At 30.9% G+C, this 23,129-nt stretch overlaps 1 protein-coding gene across 1 annotated transcript in view; it reads right to left on the bottom strand.

Moving 5' to 3' along the window:
- Window positions 1-10,245, bottom strand: part of LOC148308021 (uncharacterized) — a 38,398-nt gene extending 28,153 nt beyond the window's left edge. Inside the window, exons 1-2 of the mRNA XM_088262449.1 lie at window positions 10,224-10,245; window positions 9,745-9,935 (exon numbers count right to left, since the gene is read on the bottom strand). Coding sequence (XP_088118575.1) covers window positions 9,745-9,935; window positions 10,224-10,245 — 213 coding nt within the window. The remainder of the gene's footprint in view (window positions 1-9,744; window positions 9,936-10,223) is intronic.
- Between the last annotated feature and the right edge of the window lie 12,884 nt (window positions 10,246-23,129).

A 23,129-nucleotide genomic window follows, 5' to 3' on the forward strand; every position in this document is an offset into this window, starting at 1 on the left:
ATAATAAACCATCATCTTAACATATCGCTCACTCCTTTCAATAACGTCATAAATAAAAAAACTTGATTTTTCAGGAGAACTTTTTGAAAGTTTTAACATATAATACAATGTAATAAAAATAAATACCAAGCCACTTATTGAACTTTTTACTATGCAACAGATCTTTTTAGGTAAAACCTGAAGGTTTTTTCTCCTTTTGAAAAATATTTAGTACATTTAAAAAAATAATTAAACAATACCATTTCTTCAAAATGCAAAAACAACACTTTCTGCCCTGTGGCGGGTGAATATTAAGTTAAAAATATGCATCTATTGCTGGGATATAGTACATTTTCTGGGCATTCCAAATCATGCACAACTGAAAATTGACGATTTTTGATTTATGACGTTCTTGAAAGGAGTGAGCGATATATCAAATTAATACAATTTTGCGGCTACTTGGATAGTGAATATCTCAATAAAGGAAAGACCCGTGTTACGCCAAACGGCCGAAACTTGAGTTACGGCTAGTTTCCTTTACGCATTAGCCTACTAACGTTGAGATGGGTACCGCGTTATCGGAATGAACGTTATAAGAGGTTAATGTTTTTGATTGTATTTTTAAATCGACCGAATTTGAATCGACCGAAATGAGTCATTATTAAATAAAAATACAATTTAAAAACATTTAAAAGCTTCACAACATTCTCTCCGATAGATAGAGCGGTACTTATCTCAGCGTAATAGGGGGGTTTACTGTATTGTATAATCCGACACTGGCTCGCCGACCCGTCGCTATGGCGACCACCGAGCGTAATACGAGATGTAACCAACACAAAATGAGATCCACAATAATTTTTCATGTCACCAAAAACATCCCCAGCTAAAATGAGTTTAATTCGATTTACCCCCACACACAAGTACACATACACGTGTGTGTGTGTGTATATACACATTACACACACACACATAAAGGGTCCGCCAAATAACTTTTTTTTTTCAAAAACAGGGCGCAAAACATCGAGTGTAGCTTCGGCTGTGTGGCACGTAGCGCCGTCCTGTTGAAACCAAATGTTGCCAATATCCTCCTCTTCAATTTTTGTGAACAAAAATCCGTTCAACATGGCCCGATAACGATCGCCATTGACTGTAACGGCCACTCCTTGCTCATTTTCAAAGAAAAATGGCCCAATTATGCCTCTGGACCAAAATCCGCACCAAACAGTGACTCGTTTTGGGTGTACCGGCTTTTCAATGTATGCGTGCGGGTTTTCTGTGCCCCAAATACGACAATTTTGCTTGTTTACATACCCGCCAAGATCAAAATGAGCTTCATCCGAAAAGATGATTTTTTTGGCAAAATCGGCATCTTCTGTAAGTCGATCGCAGGCCCACTCAGCGAAGCGAAAACGCATTGGATGGTCAGTTGGCTTCAACTCCTGAACCAATTGGACTTTGTATGGCGTCATACCAAGGTCTTTATGCAAAATTCGTCTCAATGATGTCTCCGAAATGTTCAATTGTTGAGAACGACGGTGAATTGATGTTGATGGCGCTTCACGCACACTTTCTGCCACAACATCGATATTCTCGGGTGTACGCACTGTTTTTGGCTTTTCACGCTTTGGTTTATCGATGAGGATGCCAGTTTCTTTCACTTTTTTCACAAGATAACGAACATACGGAGCTGACGGTGCTTCTCTTCTTCCAAAAACCGTACGCAATTTTCGCACACATTCTGCAACATTACCATGATTTTCAAAGTAATGTCGCAATATTTCCCAGCGTTGTTCAAGCGTATACACAACCATATTCGCTCAGCGGAAGGATAAAACTAATTATCTGTCAAATCAAACATGAGCTAAGTGTTACCATTCACGAAATAAGCACTAGTTGAAAAAAAAAACTTTAGATGGCGGACCCTATATATATATATATATATATATATATATATATATATATATATATATATATATATATATATATATATATATATATATATATATATATGAGCTATTTACAAGCTATACGGTACTAGACGTACGGCAACTGTTCGTCAAGGAAGTACTGATTCACTTCTGGAATAAAATGGAAAAGGTTAGAACGCAACAAACTATTCGAACCCGGGCAGCATTAAATAAAAACTACATTGGCCCAGCCATTAAAACAAGTTTTGCCCAAAAAAAATTTTCATTCCTCGCTCCAAAAATATTTAATTTGCTGCCCGAAACCATTAAGATTTCCAGGAGTGATCAGGTCTTTAAGAACAGTGTCCGTCGATGGTTACTTAACATTGGAAGGGACAAGGTGGAAAGTGAATTAATTAAAGTCCAGGTGTAATTATCACACTGAAAAACCTTAAAACATAAATTATTTTTGTATCTCCTGTATCTTATGTTTATAATCTAATCATTAAAAAAAATATATGTATATTAAAAATTTTAAAAAAATATATATAAACTTTGTATTACCATGTTAGTATTCGGCTTAACACAGGCCATGCCTAAAGAGCCGTAATACGTATAATAAATGTGTATATGAAATGAATATGTATATTGAATGTATCTATGTATTATGAAAATAAATAAATAAATAAATAAAATAAATATATATATATATATATATATATATATATATATATATATATATATATATATATATATATATATATATATATATATATATATATATATATATATATATATATATATATATATATATATATATATATATATATATATATATATATATATATATATATATATATATATATATATATATAAATATAATATTTAAAACCTTCACTAGTGATAAAAATCTGTAAACTATGGGTTTAATTTTTTTTTAATTGAATTTTTACATCATAACATAGATGAAGAAGAATATGGAAGTCTGGATATTTACAGGGCTTAAGACCTGGCTATCATAGGCTGGTTTAGTGGTCTCTCGTGCAACATTCGCCATCCTACCCGTGATTAACAACCACACCACTGAAATTATTGGTGAACTTTTGCAATTTCTGAAACTCTTGCATTTACTTTTAATTTCACGACACTATACATGTGATGATTTGAGCAGTTATTTTATTCACAACGTTAGTATTTGGACACTCAAATATAATGAAAATATTTATCGTTATTAAAATAATTACGCTTGCACATCTTTTAACTCATGTATGTATGTATGTAGTTTTACTTTTAAGTTTTACTTTTATTCTCAAGTTACATGTAAAAAGATTCAAAATACTTGCGTACAGCGACACTTATACATTTATCAAGTTCTCAAAAAAACTGACGTGAAGTCGCCATCTTGGTTTTACTTTGTAGCACACTGTTTTATCGATGGAACACGGTTAAATAAAAAAAGGAAAACATTTCTTTATATTAAAGTCGAGTGACTAAATTTTTGGCTACAAAATCCTAATTGGCAATGATTGCCACTTCTAAACATCTGTTTCAAGTTGTTTATCCACTCAAAGTGAAAACTTCATACCGGAAGTGTGTTTTATCGACTGTTTACAACTTCCGCTACTCTTTTAATTGAGTTTGTGTCCATTAGTCGGGCTGTCACTCAAATGAGGGTTGTTTATGAAGTCCGACGAAACTTAATACACAAATTTAATATCGGTTTTTTCTCCCTCGAGTGTAGCAAATAAATCCACGTCTAACAAGTGGGTCGGCTCGCGGTGATAAGCCATTAGGGGTCGCCACAGGGAAATTATTCGTCCTGACACATGAGACTGCGAGCCACGTCATACTCACACTTGTGTTCACGCAGTAGTGCCTATTAAAAAAAATATTTAAAAATGTTTTAAAATGTTAAATTTCATAATATGAATTGATACTTTAAATATTTCAACACTAAGTTAAACTACTTATTGATACTATTTTTAATTAATGTTTTACTTAGTAAATACCACTATTTCTTAAAATCTACTGTGACACGTGTTTCGATGCATTCCGCATCAATTCCAAACACCGTATGTGAAGCTAATTCTAAATTTTAGAGTTGGGTCCTTGGGACGTTGAAGGTTGAAGAGGGGGTAGTAGCTGTTTCTAATTTTTATTTATTAATTTAATTTTTATTTTTTATTTTTATTTCTTATCAGAGGGAATATAGACAATGTTCCCTCGGCACGGGAAAACTAAGTGAAGATGCATTTTTATTATTTACAATTATGTGTATGATGAAATATAAATAATAAAATTTTATCGTTTTATTTTCACTTTTTCACGAGACGCCATTGAGGTTGTTAAAAATAAAGGTTGATAAAAGTCCTACGATGTATCGAATACACGAGGGTGTCGCATATTAATCAAGTCATGGACGGCGCGTGGCGTCCGCAGTATGCACATATACTCGTAGTACCGACAAGATTCTTTACAGCTTCACATACGAGTACTCATATCGCTTATTTGAGCGATATGAGAACTCTTCTTTTCAAGAACGTCATAAATAAAAAATCGTAAATTTTCAGTTGTGCATGTTTTTGGAATGCCCAAAAAATGTACTTTATCCCAGCAAAAGCGGCATATTTTTAACTTAATAATTACCCGCTACAGGGCAGAAAGTGTTGTTTTTGCATTTTGAAGAAAAAGTATTGTTTAATTATTAATTAATTAATTATAATTATATTTTTCAAATGCAGTAAAAATCTTCAGGTTTTACCTAAAAAGATATGTTGCACAGTAAAAATTTCAAAAAGTGGCTTGATATTTATTTTTAATACATTTCATTTTATTTTTAAACATAAAAAAATGATCTCCTGAAAAATCAAGTTTTTTGATATGTGACATTATTGAAAGGAGTGAGCGATATGATGGATAAACTATGAAATGTTTAAATTGACATCATTTCATACAATCAAAACATTGTTAATTGAGTATTTTACCTTAATAAATATTTAATATTTTCAATAGAAAATATTAAATAAAACTGTGTAGTTTGTGCGATATTCCCAAGTCAATGACACGACGAGCTCTCGCTCTCCGAATATACTAATATGAACACGCTGAGATGATAGCTGAAAATATGAAAAATCAGCTTTTCCTGTTAGGATTTATCGCTCACATATCAAAAAGATAATGTAAAATCTATCCGTTGACGATTCGGATATTTGATATCGAAAATGTAGCGAAACTGTGACGAAAACGTCATTGGCTCGTTATTGGAGTCAATGACGTGGAAACGAATGCAATAAAGGGATAAATTGTGATTTCGGAAGTTATCCCTTCATGGCAGAACGCACGTGGGACGCAACTACATGACACGTATGGTATGTAGATGCAACCACTGACGCACACAGTAAACTTTTTTCCGTACACATTTTTTTTTACATTCTATATGGAAAAACCCTGACATAAGGATCGGGAGAAAAATTAAAATATATACAACTTGTGTGCGACCCATCATGACATATCGCTCACTCCTTTCAAGAACATCATAAATCAAAAAACTTGATTTTTCAGGAGAACGTTTTTAATGTTTATAAATATAATACAATGTATTAAAATAAATATCAAGCCACTTCTTGAACTTTTTACTGTACAACAGATCTTTTAAGGTAAAACTTGAAGGTTTTTTCTCCATTTGAAAAATATTTAGAATATTTAAAAAAAATAATTAAACAATACCTTTTCTTCAAAATGCAAAAACAACACTTTCTGCCCTGTAGCGGGTAAATATTAAGTTAAAATATGCCTCTTTTGCTGAGATACAGTACATTTTCTGGGCATTCCGAAAACATGCACAACTGAAAATTTACGATTTTTGATTTATGACGTTCTTGAAAGGAGTGAGCGATATGTCATGATGGGTCGCACACAAGTTTTATATATTTTTATTTTGCTCCCGATCCTTATGTCAGGGTTTTTCCATATAGAATGTAAAAAAAAATGTGTACGGAAAAAAGTTTACTGTGTGCGTAAAAATATGCCGCTTTTGCTGGGATAAAGTACATTTTTTGGGCATTCCAAAAACATGCACAACTGAAAATTTACGATTTTTTATTTATGACGTTCTTGAAAAGAAGAGTTCTCATATCGCTCAAATAAGCGATATGAGTACTCGTATGTGAAGCTGTAAAGAATCTTGTCGGTACTACGAGTATATGTGCATACTGCGGACGCCACGCGCCGTCCATGACTTGATTAATATGCGACACCCTCGTGTATTCGATACATCGTAGGACTTTTATCAACCTTTATTTTTAACAACCTCAATGGCGTCTCGTGAAAAAGTGAAAATAAAACGATAAAATTTTATTATTTATATTTCATATTTCATTTAAATTTCATTTATGTTTTTTGATTTATGATGTTCTTGAAAGGAGTGAGCGATATAGGATCGAATGCAGAGCGGATATCGCAGCACAGACGGACGGCGGCCTAAGAAGAGCGGTCGTAGGGGGTCATCGTAATAATTACTAATCATGGCGTGTGTTACTGTACCTACAAAATATTTTTTATGGATACTTTAAGCAAATCCACATAAAAAAACAACACAATTTTTTGTAAAAAAAACTCATTTTTATTTTTAAATAACATTCTGCGAGTAGGAAATGCTGGTTAACGGTCGCTCGCGCTCCCATCGAAACAGTTCCATCATAGTGGGCCGGTAATAGGTCATAGGCTTCAAATATCGATGTCTGAATTATGACCTTATACTACCCCCAAGTAATAATCATTAGCCATACTACCTGAGGGTATAAAAGAAACCAGGATTTAAAAAATATTTATTCACTTTTTGGCATCCGAAGTGACCATATCGCATTAGCTCTCATTAGCGTTATCCGAGTCGCTATATCGAAGACGATAAATCGACCGTCGCTAAATCGACCGTCTGTAAATCGACCGTCGGAAAATCGACCATCGCTTAATAAACCGTCGCTAAATCGACCGTCGCTAAATCGACCGTCTGTAAAACGACCGTCGAAAAATCGACCGTCGCTTAGTCAAGCATCGCTAAATCGACCGTCGCTAAATCGACCGTCGCAAAAATGACCATCGCTAAATCGACCGTCGCTATTTCGAAGACGATAAATCGACCGTCGCTAAATCGACCTTCACTAAATCGACCGTCGCTAAAATGACCGACGCTAAATCGACCGTCGCTAAATCGACCGTCGCTAAATCGACCGTCGTTAAATCGAAGACGATAAATCGACCGTCGCTACATCGACCGTCTGTAAATCGACCATCGCTTAATAAACTGTCGCTAAATCGACCGTCTGTAAAACGACCGTCGAAAAATCGACCGTCACTTAATCAAGCGTCGCTAAATCGACCGTCGCCAAATCGACCGTCGCAAAAATGACCATCGCTAAATCGACCGTCGCTATTTCGAAGACGATAAATCGACCGTCGCTAAAATGACCGACGCTAAATCGACCGTCGCTAAATCGACCGTCGCTAAATCGATCGTCGCTAAATCGACCGTCGCTAAATCGACCGTCGCTAAATCGAACGATATATCGAAGACGATAAATCGACCGTAGCTAAATCGACCGTATAACTATATAATAAACTTACATTACATATTTTTATCAAATAATAGAAATTTTCTTTGTCAACTAGTCAAATTGACATCAACAATATTTCTCTTAAACGTATTAAAAGAAACATTATTGATGTTTATTTCATTAAGCATTACATTGCACATATTGCAGGCTCGATTTAAAACTGAATTTTGGTAGGACTTGGTGTGCAATTTAGGGATTTTAAATAAATTTTTGTTTCTGGTCTGTGCTCCCGGGACTGTAAAATTGATGAGTGATAAAAGCTCAAATATCAAAAGTTATGAAATGGTTTGTATATGTCGAACGAATGAACGAGAAAAAAATATGTGAGTCGAAGTTAATTGGAAATAGAAGCAGAGAAAGACCAAAGAAAATATGATCAAGTGTTTCAAGTACTTGGGCGTGAACAGATCAGGATAATCAGTCGGAATAATCGGCGGGTATGTGTGAGGAGATGCATGTATGTATATGGAAGAAACGAAGAATATTTGCAAAGACAGAGTGGTATGGCGTAGTGTAGTGTTGGTTTGTTAATTAGTTATACACAGATGGAAATTTATACACGAAATTTATACATAGCATTACCATAAATCAAATTATGGTAATATGGTCCTATGTTTTGTATGTGTCTTGTACACTCAAGACAGGATCTAGATGTATTCCGTGTAAATCTGGCAAGATTAAAACAATCACCGAAAGAGTAGTCCAGACTCTATACCATGCTATAGTTTTTGTAATAGCTTTGTTTTTAATTTTCTGTTAACCTTGTTCCTTACAATTACATTTTTTTTAAAATTTATTGGCAAAGCACCCAATTTTGGGTGATACCTGCCATATTAGTGATTTTACTTAAACAATATTTTTTTATTTTTTATTGATTTTTTTTTTGGGGTCACACGCTTTTGCCATACTTTTTTATATGTTTAATGATCGCACCGTTAACAATTACATTGTTTATTATGGGCGTCAGAACTTCTAATTTGCAACAATATTCTTCGCAAAATTCTCAACAGATGGCTCCACTATCAGCAATACTTCCAAATCTATGAATTAAAAACTAGCATAAAGGAATCCACCATTGGATATACGAGTGTACAAATTAAAAAATAATGCAACATGGATGCTGAATTTTGAGCCAAATGTTGAACGTTACACAAGTACATAAAATGATCACCCAAGCCAGCCAAATGCAAGCCCTGGGATGCTAATTTTTCATCTTCCTTCATTAAATAACGATAGATGTTTCATCTCATGTTGAAATATGTCATCCGTAGGGTAAACAATCCAGTGTATGAATAAATAATAATAAATTGTCAATATGGAGTCGAATTTGTGTTTACGTAAATATTCATGGATGAATTTATTTACCAACGCTAAAGTAATTCCTTCAATTAAAATCAAACTATAAATTAAATAAATTCCTTAATTGTTTGTTATTTAAATGGACCTAGTTTAAAAATAGCAGGAGCCTGGGTGAGGACATATCCGACATTACATCAAGGAACTCTCACGGGAGGTGGTATCATACATGATAAAAAAGTGAAGGAAATTGGTAGCATAAACCAAGCTAGGACACAAAATGCCGAACCTTCTTCTAGTGGAACGGAAGGTCTGTTGACGACAGTCAACAGTCAACACTCCGGCTTCTTCTGAGGAGTTTTACGTGTTTTCCCCCCAGCAATGAGCAAATGCTGTAATATGTAAAGCGCCCTCGAGGCGATTTTTCACAAAAAACGGCGGTGCACAAATTGGCTCACTTTGCGTCGTTGATACGTTTCAAAAGATTCCCCGAAATTCAAACAAAATTTAAATTTTCAAAACGGGAAATTACCTTTAAGAACATTTAAAAATGATTCTCTGAATAATCATTTTATAAAAACAAAGCAATTTGAAAAAACAACGACGCACAGCGAAAATGAGTCTTAATCCAGTAACGACGCAAAGCGAGGTCTGCGTGTATAATATTATATTTATTATTATTAATAAAGAGTCTGCCTCCGTAGTGTCAGCAAGCTCGGCTACCGTTCTGGAGGTCCCGGGTTCGATTCCCAGGGGGGTTCAAATAAATATAAGTGATTTTTTCACTGTAATATTTATTCAATATTATCCTGGACTGGTACCTGAAGCGGAGGGCTGATCACCTTTCCTTCATGTGTAAACGATCAAGATAACACTGCATTATATGACGCAGTACCCTATGCACCATTTGGGTGCGGATAAGGGTTTTATATATAATAAAGAGTACCTACCTGTTCCTCCACTTCTGTGACAACCGATCTGTAGACTAAACTGTCCCTCAATGCCAGGGTGGTTTGGATTATGAGGGCCATGATGGGGATGAAGGGTAGTATTAGAAGACGCAGAAGTTGAGCTCGTCTTCTCCCCTTCCCCATGTGTCTTCCGACTTCCTCATCTTCGTCCGAATCTTCTTCCGCCACATCTGGAAAAGAAGGAACCAGTTAACGATCATTTTTTGATGATGTTAAAACATGCAAAACTTTAAGTAAAATTAAAGGTTTTTTGACATCTCGACATAGATGAAGAAGAATATGGAAGTCTGGGGATTTACGGGGCTTACGACCGTCAAAGGCTAGTTGGATCACTTAACACACGTGTAACATTCACCAATTCTACCAATGATTTACAACCACACTACTCAATTTCTTGGAACTTTTATATATATTGTTCAAAATTCGAAACAAAGGGCTTGAATTCACAAGAATTTCACAGAGAGACGTAACCAGAGACATCTAAAGTGAGATGAAATAAGCTTTTTATTAAGCAGAAACTATATAATTTGTATGTGACGTCTAAATCCTGGATTATATTCACATACTCGAGAAACGCTAGTAAATTTCCTTTTTTTATTTATTTTCAGCTTATAATTAGACGAGTTAATTTATTAACAATATTTTTAGTGTGTTTAAATACTTGTTCACAAATCTGGGTTGAAGAATTGTTGTTGACAAAATGATTTGTCTCAAGGGTTTTCAACAAAAAATAACTTAAATACAATCCTCAAGGTGATCACATAATAAAAGAGTAGGTAATTACTTTATCTAAATCAAATCCAACCGCTTTACAATGTAAACAAGATGAACAGTAATTGAAAATCCTTATTGAATTTATTTGACAGGTCTGGCCGCCATTGTTGTTCGTTGGAATGAAGTTAGCCGAAGTTAGACCAATTAGAAGTTGGCGGTGGTTCAATTCAAATAATGAAAGCCATCCTCTTCAGAAACGAGTATTTTTTTATAGACCCTTCGCTTTTTAAATATTATTTTTGGAAATAAAATGTTTGTCTATGGACAAAATTCTTAGCCTGAACCTGCGCACTGCGATCTGCGCATTGATATGTGATCGCAGATTTTTTGCAGTCATTTGTATACGTACGTTTCCACCTTTACATAATCTATTATTATGATTTTCTTTAGATTTTCACGACAATTATCTTGAAATGCAAAAAAATATATGCACAAATTTATTGGATAGAGTTGGAGATAATCCCACAGCAATGCCCAGAGCGCAATGCGCACATATTATATAATAATTCTATGAACTTCGTTTGTAATGTAACACAGAATGTAATTTGAATACAGACAAATACAGACTAATTTTTAATTGGATATTTTAGTTGTAATTTTTTTAATGCTTTGAGTCGAAATATTTTAGACGGTTAATATTGTATTTTATTAAATTGGTTAATTTTCTTCACGAAATAATCTTTATAAAATAAAGTTTTTAAAGTTTGTTCATTCAAAAATTTTAAATATCCGAAAGCTTTTCATTACATTCGGTTGATTTATATGTTTCCTTTTCATTAAAGACATAACAAATTCAGTGATGGGATTCAAAATGAACAAGAACCGGTTCGCCCTTTAGGTACTAACCCTACCGCCATAAAAAATAGTTTGTACATTTAATTGTTTTTTATTCTGCACATAAACAGAACATTCACATAACAACTAAGAATGCTCCAATTATAATAGTAGGTACAGATTTAAAAGTCAATTAAAGGTACATTATATTTGAAGTTTTGCTGAAATTGCTTAGTGTTGCATTTTGGAGTAGAAAAATCGTTTGAGAATCTCGATGATATATATAAATATATATATATATATATATATATATATATATATATATATATATATATATATATATATATATATATATATATATATATATAAAATGTATATATATATATATATATATATATATATATATATATATATATATATATATATATATATATATATATATATATATATATATATATATATATATATATATATATATATATATATATATATATATATATATATATATATATATATATATATATATATATATATATATATATATATATATATATATATTTATATATATATATATATATATATATATATATATATATTTATATATATATATATATATATATATATATATATATATATATATATATACATTCAAGCAATATCTTGGGAGATGAGCTAACAATATTCGCGTTATATCTTCGTTTCTCTGCAGTTCTATAGTTCTATGACAATATTATTCATTTTGTGAGAGTGTGTGGCATGGGTGAATGAGATATGCGTAGGGAATGCATAGTTTAGAATGTGTGTAGGTAGGTTGACAGAGAGAGGTACAGAGAGGTGGATGAAATGGCTTGAAAAGAAATCGGTCGCAGAAAATGGGTCGATAAATAATCATAAAACGTGCAGCCAGTCTTACTGCAGGGAATGCTAAAGTTTATCTACCACTGGTCCTTAAGACAGTAAATTAAAGCGCAATTCATGATCTTACAAAACAGGATTACTCTTAGTAATGCATTAAGATCGTTTAAGTATTAAAATTTATTGAAATATAATGAAAGATTTGCAATGATATTTTTAAGTATGAAAATTTGATAGAAAATGTATAGTCTATAGAAATACTACACTGCAAAGAGTATGGAACTAGAACATGGAACTGAAACCTGAAAAAAGAATAAATAGAGAAAAAAAAATAAGGTAAAAGCTGACAGAAAATCTCTCGCCAGAAAATATTCTTTTTCTTCTTTTTCTAGATCCGAAGGATCTGTTTGTGCCTCCGCTTGTAGCTCTTGGGATGTTGACTTTCAGCTGTCTTTCCACCTTTTTGGAGGTCTGCCTGGGGGTCTGCGTCCTTCAGGGATTCCTTGAAGGGCGATACGTGGAAGTCTGTCATGAGACACTCTGTTAACATGATCATTCCAGTATCGCCTTCGTTGTCGTCCCCACCTCACGATATCCTCCGTCTTTCACACGCTCCGGATGTCGATATTTCTTACTTGGCCTCGCAATGTGTCTCCGGTTATGGATCGGAGAGTCTTCATCTCGGAGGTTCGAAGACGAGATTTTGTTCCAGAAGTATCTGCTCTTGCCTTAATCCCATAAGTGGCTATTGGTCGAACATATGTATTGTATTTTTTCATTTTACTTTCTATTCTCATACTATAAAATATGATAATATAACACTTTTTAATACGACACACTGACAAAAAATGTATCGCAGACACACTCTTAGCTACAGCTACAACTAGCTCCTTCATCAAACTTTAACTTTACCTTTAGTTGCTGCTTGCAGTAAATTTTTACCGCTGCGTAAGGTAAAAATTGACTGCAAGCAGCAATTGACCGAAAAAATGTAAGAATACGCAAGAGGCCTATATCCAGCAGTGTAAGACAAAGGACTAAAGAGGAAGAAGAAAAAGATGAGAGTTTAATTATATTGAGCTGCTGGGAAATCGATCAGTTTGTATAGGTACACGAGGCTTCTAATGGAATTTACGTCATTCACAACGACATGTAGCTCACTCCTTTCAACAACGTCATACATAAAAAAAACTTGATTTTCAGAAGTTCGTTTTTAAAGTTTAAAAATATAATAAAATGTATTAAAAATAAATATCAAGCCACTTATTGAACTTTTTACTGTGCAATAGATCTTTTCAGGTAAAACATGATTGTCTTTTCTCCGTTTGAAAAAAAAAATGGTATATTTAAAAAAATAATTAAACAATACCTTTTCTTCAAAATGCAAAAATAACACTTTCTGCCCTGTAGCGGGTAAATATGAAGTTAAAAATATGCCGCTTTCTCTAGGATATAGTACATTTTCTAGGCATTCCGAAAACATTGAAAACGAAAGCACAACTGAAAATTGTCGATTTTTGATTTGTGAGCGATGTCTCATATGTATTAATTTGAAATCGATATCGATGGCTTCAATAAATATTAATTAATGTAAAATAACATAAAATCACTTTGAAAAACACAGTTTAAGAATCTGTGGATATTGTGCAGGGAGCATTCACCAGTAGGTAGAATACTCCTATATCGAATCTGTGAGTAAACAAATATTTCTCCACGGGTTTTATTTACTTAATCATTCCCGGAGATATTTTCACGAGGACAACAAAATTGATTCAAAATATTACGCTGCGAGCATTTCACTTAATTATTTTTTATATTATTAAAGAAGTTGATTTTATATATTAAAGAAATTGATTATATTTAAGAGTATTTGGGAACATTGATTGCTAGGGATGGAAAGATCAATAAAGATATAGAAAGAATATTGAATGCGACTTGGCGTTCGGCTGGCTTAAGTGGTCACTTTATACACTTTTCTAACGTTTACTATTCTGCCCATTATGGAACATACATATTGCATTAATTTTTGTAACTTGTACATATGCAATGGATCCCTATCACATGTGGTTAGCAATTTCAATATATTTGAAAGTATGGCTGGTAATATGAGAAATTTGTGAAGTATATGTTCACGTTCATATGTATATCTGATTTCAAGTTTAGACACCTACAATATTGGAAAAAGTTATTTGCGAAGTTATTTTATAGATAATGCTGTAAATATAAAACATATGTGTATGTATTATATTTTGTGTATATTCCAACAGAATGTAATTTATTTATTTTGTGTATGTAACTCATAAAAATATCCGAGAAAATGTGACAGGTTTACCGATTTTTCATTTATATTAGAACAAACTTTATTTTGTACTGTACTTGCAAAACTTGGTAACTGAAAATTCTATATGTTTCCCAATGGTCGTCATTTTATCGACATCTCAACATAGATGAAGAAGATAAGAAGAATGTATATAAATACTTAGTTTGGTAAATCTCAATAATCACAGGAAATTAAACCCTTCAAAGGCTTTTGATATTTTTTCATAGATTCATTCTAAAAGAAAAAATCATTGAAAGCTACCTCGCAGGAATTCTGGAAAATTACCACATATGTCAATAAAAACTCATGAATATATATTTTTTTGACATCTCAACATAGTGAAGAGGTGTAGAAAAATAAATTCAAATAATTATTTTTAAAATTACTGCTGTTTTGATCCGATGTGCTGAAAATCATTCATACAAAACCCATTACGTTATGTTTAGCAAAATTTCCAACGACAATGAGTAGAAATTTGGAAAAACAATATTTTCATAGTAAGGGTGTGCTTTGGTGTACGAGTATATGGAAGACATTAACTAATACATATATAAACCGACATATTTCAAATCTGTTTAAAAATTCATCTAGAATTTTAAGCGATTTCTTGAATGTAACGCTTGAATTTTTATGGAGCTCGTAAAACGATGATTAAAACCATAAAATAAACTTAATCATATTCCGCCTTGCCTCAATTTGAACTTTGTTACGCAATTTAAACAACTTTTAGGTTAACTATTATTTCATTTCATGAGGTAGATCCTCATATAACAAAATTTTTGATAATTAAGTATGCAAGTGAAATTTATATTTTTGTTTTACACTAGCTGTACCCAACACGCGTTGCTATGACACACTCTGGTCAAATAACAAAAAAAAGATATATTCGTATATATATTTAGTAGTACATAGTCGTACAAGAGAAAGTGACCAACTGACAAAACTTTAAATGGTTAGGAGGGCCATTCAAATCACTTTTGCTTGGCAAGAAAATAAACATCAATCCAGTTAGTCATTCTTGCTAGTTAGATATAAAATAGTCAATGATCACGTTTTTGTAAAAAATGCACTTGGTCACTTTCTATATATAAATATATATATATATATATATATATATATATATATATATATATATATATATATATATATATATATATATATATATATACATATATATATATATATATATATATATATATATATATATATATATATATATATATATATACACATATATATATATTTGTATATATATATTTATTTCGCAATAAACCCTTCACGAATACATAACTTTTTTTTAAGGAAACTGACTTCATGAAGAAATTGCTTACGCATGTGTTCACAAGCTAATATATCAAAGCTAATGCTCAAATTGTATCGTAAAAAATATTTTCCTTCACGTTTTTCATTTCACTGAATGTTTTTACGAGACGTATATGACACCCGATGACAACCATCATACAGGCAAGGGTAGAGGGATTATTACTCTGTATCTTCGCGAGAAATGTGATACATCATGAGGGATGAAACCAGAAAATTAAATTTTAATGACGTTTCATTTATGAGTTTTTTCTTTATGATTTCTGGAGCAAAAATTGTGCGATGATGTACGAGTATTTATCTCGTATATGTTTATATGTATTTGTCCGCCTCCGTAGTGTAATGGTCAGCACGCTCGGCTACCGTCCTGAAGGTCCCGAGTTCGATTCCCATTGGGGTTGAAAAAATAAAAGTGATTTTTTCAATCTAATATTTATTCAATGTTACCCTGGACTGGTACCTGAAGCGGAATTTGGACACATCCTAAGCGTATTAAATAAAATAATTGTCTAAATTATGAGTTTTTTAATCATGTTTTAGGGCTTTTCCTTTTAGTATCTATGTAAAATGAGGAAAGAATCTTCCATACATTTAAAATTAATAAATTAACTCTGATAAATGAAAATGATATTCTAATCAACCGTAGATCCGGTCGTGAACTCAAACATGATAGAACGAGCCTTTATAAATTTATATATTTATATATTTATATATATATATGTATATATATATATATATATATATATATATATATATATATATATATATATATATATATATATATATATATATATATATATATATATATATATATATATATATATATATATATATATATATATATATATATATATATATATATATATATATATATATATATATACATATATATATATATATATATATATATACATATATATATATATATATATATATATATATATATATATATATATATATATATATAATATATATATATATATATATATATATATATATATATATATATATATATATATATATATATATATATATATAAATATATATATATATATATATAAATATATATATATATATATATATATATATATATATATATATATATATATATATATATATATATATATATATATATATATATATATATATATATATATATATAAATATATATATATATATATATATATATATATATATATATATATATATATATATATATATATATATATATATATATATAAATATGTATATATAAATATATACATATACATATACATATATATACACACACACTCACGTTTATTTATTTGTTTTACAACATTAAGAGTAAAAGGAATTAAAACAAAAATTAAATAAAATCAATCAGAATATCAAGGTGTGTTATTTGAAAAAATGGGAATGAAAGCCTTATGCAAACAGAAGGACCTTCATCTTTAAAGCTATTTTGTTACACTGAGAGAGAAATTTCGATGATTATTTTGATTTTCTTGCGTACCTACTTGAATACACGGGTATATGTATTTATCTTTATAAATGAATACACCGCAATATTTTACGGCAAATGCTTATTTACAGAAAGCTCGTATTGAAGCTTAAGACTTGAGAATATTAAACTATGGAAATAAATATTAATATTTTTTAAATGTTAGTTGGTGTATAAATACTGTTATTTCCCGAAATCTATTGTGACACGTATTTCGATGCAATTAAAATTATTTTCAAATACCGTATTATGAATGTATTAAAAGTGATCACTTTATACACGTGCAACATTCATAATTCTACCCATTATTGACAACAACACTATAAAAATTCGTGGAAGTTCTTTACATTTGAACCTTGTTCTTGAATCATTAGAACTTCACTAGAGACATCTATTGGTGCGATTAACCAGTTTTTTTTTATTAAACAGAAACTCTTTTATTAGTATGTGAGGTCCGAATCCTAGGACCTCATATACTAATAAAAGAGTTTCTGCTCAATAAAAAGTTTCTTTTCATCTCACCAATAGATGTCTCTAGTGAAGTTCTAGTGATTCAAGAACAATGTTTCTAAATTGGTTCAAATAATATGAAAAATAACTAAACATGTAAAAGATATTTTTTACATGCGTAAGTGGCAAAAGTGTAAAGGAAAAATAAATATTTTTTTCATTACTTATGTTATGTATAAAACTAATCAACGGAATATTAAAATATTCGTCTAAAAATATTTCTATGTTTTTTGCAAGTTGATTAATTATGACTTTCAAGTAGCAGTAAAGGATGTTATTACATAAATATCAGAGTGAAAAATTTCATAAATTCATTTGAACCCTATGACAATAGAATTCGAGACTTTTAGCAATATCGTTAAACGCGCTTACCAATACACTACGAGGACAGAGATAACTTATATAATTTGGTAATGATCACGTAAACAACTTATTATCTCGCAAAAAAACGCAAATCCCTTCATTATTTTTTGTAGTCAGAGAAATATTTCCAGTCACTGCGAAAAATCCATTAAAAATATCTCCTGAGGGCAGACTGAGTAGCTCATTTAAAAAATAAAATACCCTTCGAATTCAAAGCTTTCAAAAGAGAGAGATATAGAAATGGCATCAAAGGACATATTATACAATCGAAAATTTAACGGGTGTTAGTTTCATAAGCACCCAAAAATATCGCTCACTCCTTTCAACAACGTCATATATAAAAAAAATCGTCAATTTTTAGTTGTGCATGTTTTCGGAATGCTTAGAAAATGAACTATATCCCAGCAAAAGCGGCATTTTGAGAAAAAAGAATTGTTTAATTATTTTTTAAAATATACTAAATATTTTTCAAATAGAGAATAAACCTTCGAGTGTAAGTTTAATAAGCACCCAAAAATATCGCTCAATCCTTTCAACAACGTCATATATAAAAAAAAAAGTCAATTTTCAGTTGTGCATGTTTTCGGAATGCTTAGAAAATTAACTATATCCCAGCAAAAGCGGCATTTTGAGGAAAAGGAATTGTGTAATTATTTTTTAAAATATACTAAATATTTTTCAAATAGAGAAAAAACCATCAAGTTTTACCTAAAAAGATCTGTTGCACAGTAAAAAGTTTAATAAGTGGCTTGATATTTATTTTTAATACATTTTTTTATATTTTTAATCTTCAAAAACATTTTTTGATATATGAAGTTCTTGAAAGTAGTGAGCGATATATTGCCTGGCGAAAAAAAGGAAAACACTTCATATTTTTTCATTTATTGATTCGGCAGTCACTTTGTGGTAAAACCTATCCATTTTTAATTAAAATTTTACTTAGTAAATACCACTATTTTTTAAAATCTACTGTGACACGTGTTTCAATGCTTTCCGCATCATTTTCCAACTCCGTAACAAACACATAAGTTAAACTTCATTTTAATGCTATCTCGACAAAGATGAAGAAAGATATGGTACAGGGCTTACGACTTGTAAAATGCTGTAAAATCTCTTTTTACGAGAGAATTTCCAATTTTCAAAATAAATAGAAAAAAATCTTTCATTTTTCACTATAATTGACCAGTTTTAAAATATGTAAAAAGAAAAAATATACTATAAAAAAAAACAAGTATTTTAAAAATATTCAGTTCAAATAAAAATTTAAATACTTTTAGAAAAGTCTGCCATTTTTCAATATGTCACGTTTTTTAAACAAATAGAATGAATTTCATGATTCTGGACATGTGAGTTCAATGGAGCCATCTATGGCTGGATTGGGAAAACTTTTATTTAGCAGAGACCTTTTAACTTGGATGTATGCAAGATAAAAATGGGATGATTTTACATAGAGAAACGAGAAAACATGAATTTTTTGCAGCTTATAATTTGACCAGTTATTTTATTCACAGCATTTTTAGTGTGTCCAAATACTTGTTCACAAATCAAGAAGTTGTGATGACATTTCTTATATAAAGTGGAGAAAACCCAAATTTGTGAACAAGTATTTGGACACACTCGAAATGTTGTGACAAAAAAATACTTTTGCTAAATCGTGTTTTGGTCCCGTGGTGAGTATAGCGGTCTCTGATTCCGATATTGTGGGTTCGAGCCTATTCTACTACTTGGATTCTGTTTTTTATAAGATAATAATAATTGCTTAAATGTAAAAAATGAAATGAAATTGAAATATTCTTATATTTGAAAATATTTAGAAAAAAAGTAATAGTAGTACAACTTCCCCAAACCCTTTTCCGCACCCTAATGGTGCATAGGGCACTGGATCATAAAAACGCAGTGTTATCTTTAATATAAATATTTTGAAAAAATACGTAGATTAGTACTTCTTCTTCAAACCCTTTTCCGCACCCCAATAGTACATAGGGCACTGCATCATATAAACGCAGTGTTATCTTGATCGTTAACACATGAAGGAAAGGTGATCAGCCCTCCGCTTCAGGTACCAATCCAGGGTAATATTTAATAAATAGAGAGTAGAACTTACATAAGAAAGAAATAGTTTTTAGTGTAAAAGAAAAATAAATAAAAATTCGACTTGCCTTCGTTGACAACGTTTAGCACGGAAATTTTCGTTTAGGGGATGTTTACGCGCCGACAGACGAAACGGCACTGAGTCAGGGGTGGTTTGTGTGTTCTATCAACCCTTACAGGCTCCGTAGCTTGTGGGGGTGAAAAATCTATTAGATACGACCGTAACGTAAGTAATATCACCTGCTTTGTGGCCAAATGAAGCAATCAAGCGTCAATCCCTATAAACTAACGCCATTGTCGCTAAATCGGGTAATATTATTTATTGACTTGGCATTAACTTTTTGGCATTACATGATGCCATATGCTTTGTGGTATTATATGATAAATATAAAAATAGAACTCTTGCAAAAGACCTCTTTTTGAGTTTATTAATGTAAACATGCCTAGTTTTGAGAACTACAGGTCGACGTGCCCTACGTAAAGTGCTCCAACTACATTTTTGTCAATTTTGAGATATTTGGTGTATGTTATCAACAGACCGTTATCTACAAATATAAACAAACTAATAATAATAATAATAAAACCTTTATCCGCACCCCAATGGTGCATAGGGCACTGTGTCATATAAACGCAGTGTTATCTTGATCGTTTACACATGAAGGAAGGGTGATCAGCCCTCCGCTTCAGGTACCAGTCCATGGTAATATTGAATAAATATTACAGTGAAAAAATCACTTATATTTATTTTACCCCCCTTGGAAATCGAACCCGGGACCTCCAGAACGGTAGCCGAGCGTGCTGACCATTACACTACGGAGGCGGACAAAAATTTCTAAGCTCTCTCCTGTAAAGTAACAAATTTGTAGATAGAGTACTTTACGTAGGGGCCGTCGAGGTGTTCCCATCAACAGGTAAAAATAAAAACTGTATTTTTGATTAAAGATTTACTTAGTAAATACCAGGTATAATTTAAGTAAAACTAAAATTAAAATGGATAGAATTTACTGCAAAGTGACTGTCGAATCAATTTACGAAAATAAATACTTTAGTTATAAAATCATAGTTTAATTATTATTTAAGTCATTATAAGCGCTCTTGAGATAGTATTTTACGAAAATGGCTCTATAAAAATTATCCAAATTATAATTACATATTAAAAAAAAGTTTGTATTCTCACCTGTTAATGAGAATTTCTCTAGTTCTAGAAACTAGTCGTATTTACGTCCATGAATTGAGTGCTCTTAAACAAGAATTGGATATTTATTTTTATATCGGAAAAATTTTACAATAATTACATTTTAATGAAATTATGGTCACGCCAACGTCAGTTTTAAATTTTTTGGATATTTGGAACCTAAAGAACCCTAAGTATTATTTCTTGGAAAATATTATGTGATGCCCTGTCCTTACTATCCTACCTGCAGACAAATGCAGACATCTACATAAAATAGAAGCTATATAAATATATATAAATATATATATATATATATATATATATATATATATATATAATATATATATATATATATATATATATATATATATATATATATATATATTTATATATATAAATATATATTAAAAATGTGGTTAAAAAAAAACCTTTTTTTTTACTTGAATGATTTCACCAAAGACTTATTTAGTTTGATATTGGAGTGTTCATTGCCTTCGAGCAGGATATTAATGGTTTAGGTCCTATATTGGTTACTAAGCACATACAGAAAATGGAGTTTGTTTACACTGAGCTGCTTTGCGGTGCCAACTGTAGTAATAGCAGCCCACAAACTAACCTGCATTGGCAGCGCTCGAGGGGGTCCCGCTAATCAGTATAACATTTCATTATAACATACGGGGATTACGTTTCCTCAAATTATCACTCAATACTTACCTAATGATCCTGTAAATAACTCTCCTTTCCCCTAACTGATATGACATAAAAGGGCCTAATTGTACATCCGGAAACATATATAATATATACACACTCACACCCACACACACAAATATATATATATATGTATATATATATATATATATATATATATATATATATATATATATATATATATATATATATATATATATGTATATATATAAATATATACATATGTATAAATATATATATATATATATTATATATATATATATATATATATATATATATATATATATATATATATATATATATATATATATATATATATATATATATATATATATAAATATTAAAAATTAGCACAACGCTGCATTAAAATATGCTCGTATTTTTACCTGTCAAAGATAAAAAAAAATATTTTTCGAACGGCTTTTATTTAGGCAATAGCAGCGCTATCTGTTGAACGGTATTCCGAATCCTGGATTATAATTACATACATGAGAAACGCCAGAAAATATCATCTTCATTTTTATTAATTTTGCTTATAATTTGGCCAGTTTATTTACAACGTTTTGAGTGTGTCCAACAACTTGTTCACGTTCTGGATTATCTCCAATTATAGGAGTTATTTTTTAATTAAAAAATTACTTCTATAATTGGAGATAATCCAGATTTGTTAACGAGTATTTGGACACACTCAAAATGTTGTAGATTCCCATTTATATCTATAATACACTCCAAATAAATATGATTTAATTTGTATGGAAATATGATCGTGTATATCATACTTAATGGCGGTTATATAAAAGAGATACGCGTCGTGAATTTATTCTGGAAAAAAGACCCAAACCTCGTATTGAAGGCAAATGAACGATTTTACTAAAGATATAACTTTGATTTATGGAAAAATAAAGATAATATTATAAGGAATTCAAGAAATTTGGCCACAGGGTGGTTAATGAAATATTAACTTGGAGATTTTAATATAAGGGTAGCGATTC

Source organism: Brachycentrus maculatus, unplaced genomic scaffold, assembly GCF_059751285.1.
Source record: "Brachycentrus maculatus isolate JH-2025_06_01 unplaced genomic scaffold, ASM5975128v1 h1tg000180l, whole genome shotgun sequence".
NCBI lineage: Eukaryota > Metazoa > Arthropoda > Insecta > Trichoptera > Brachycentridae > Brachycentrus > Brachycentrus maculatus.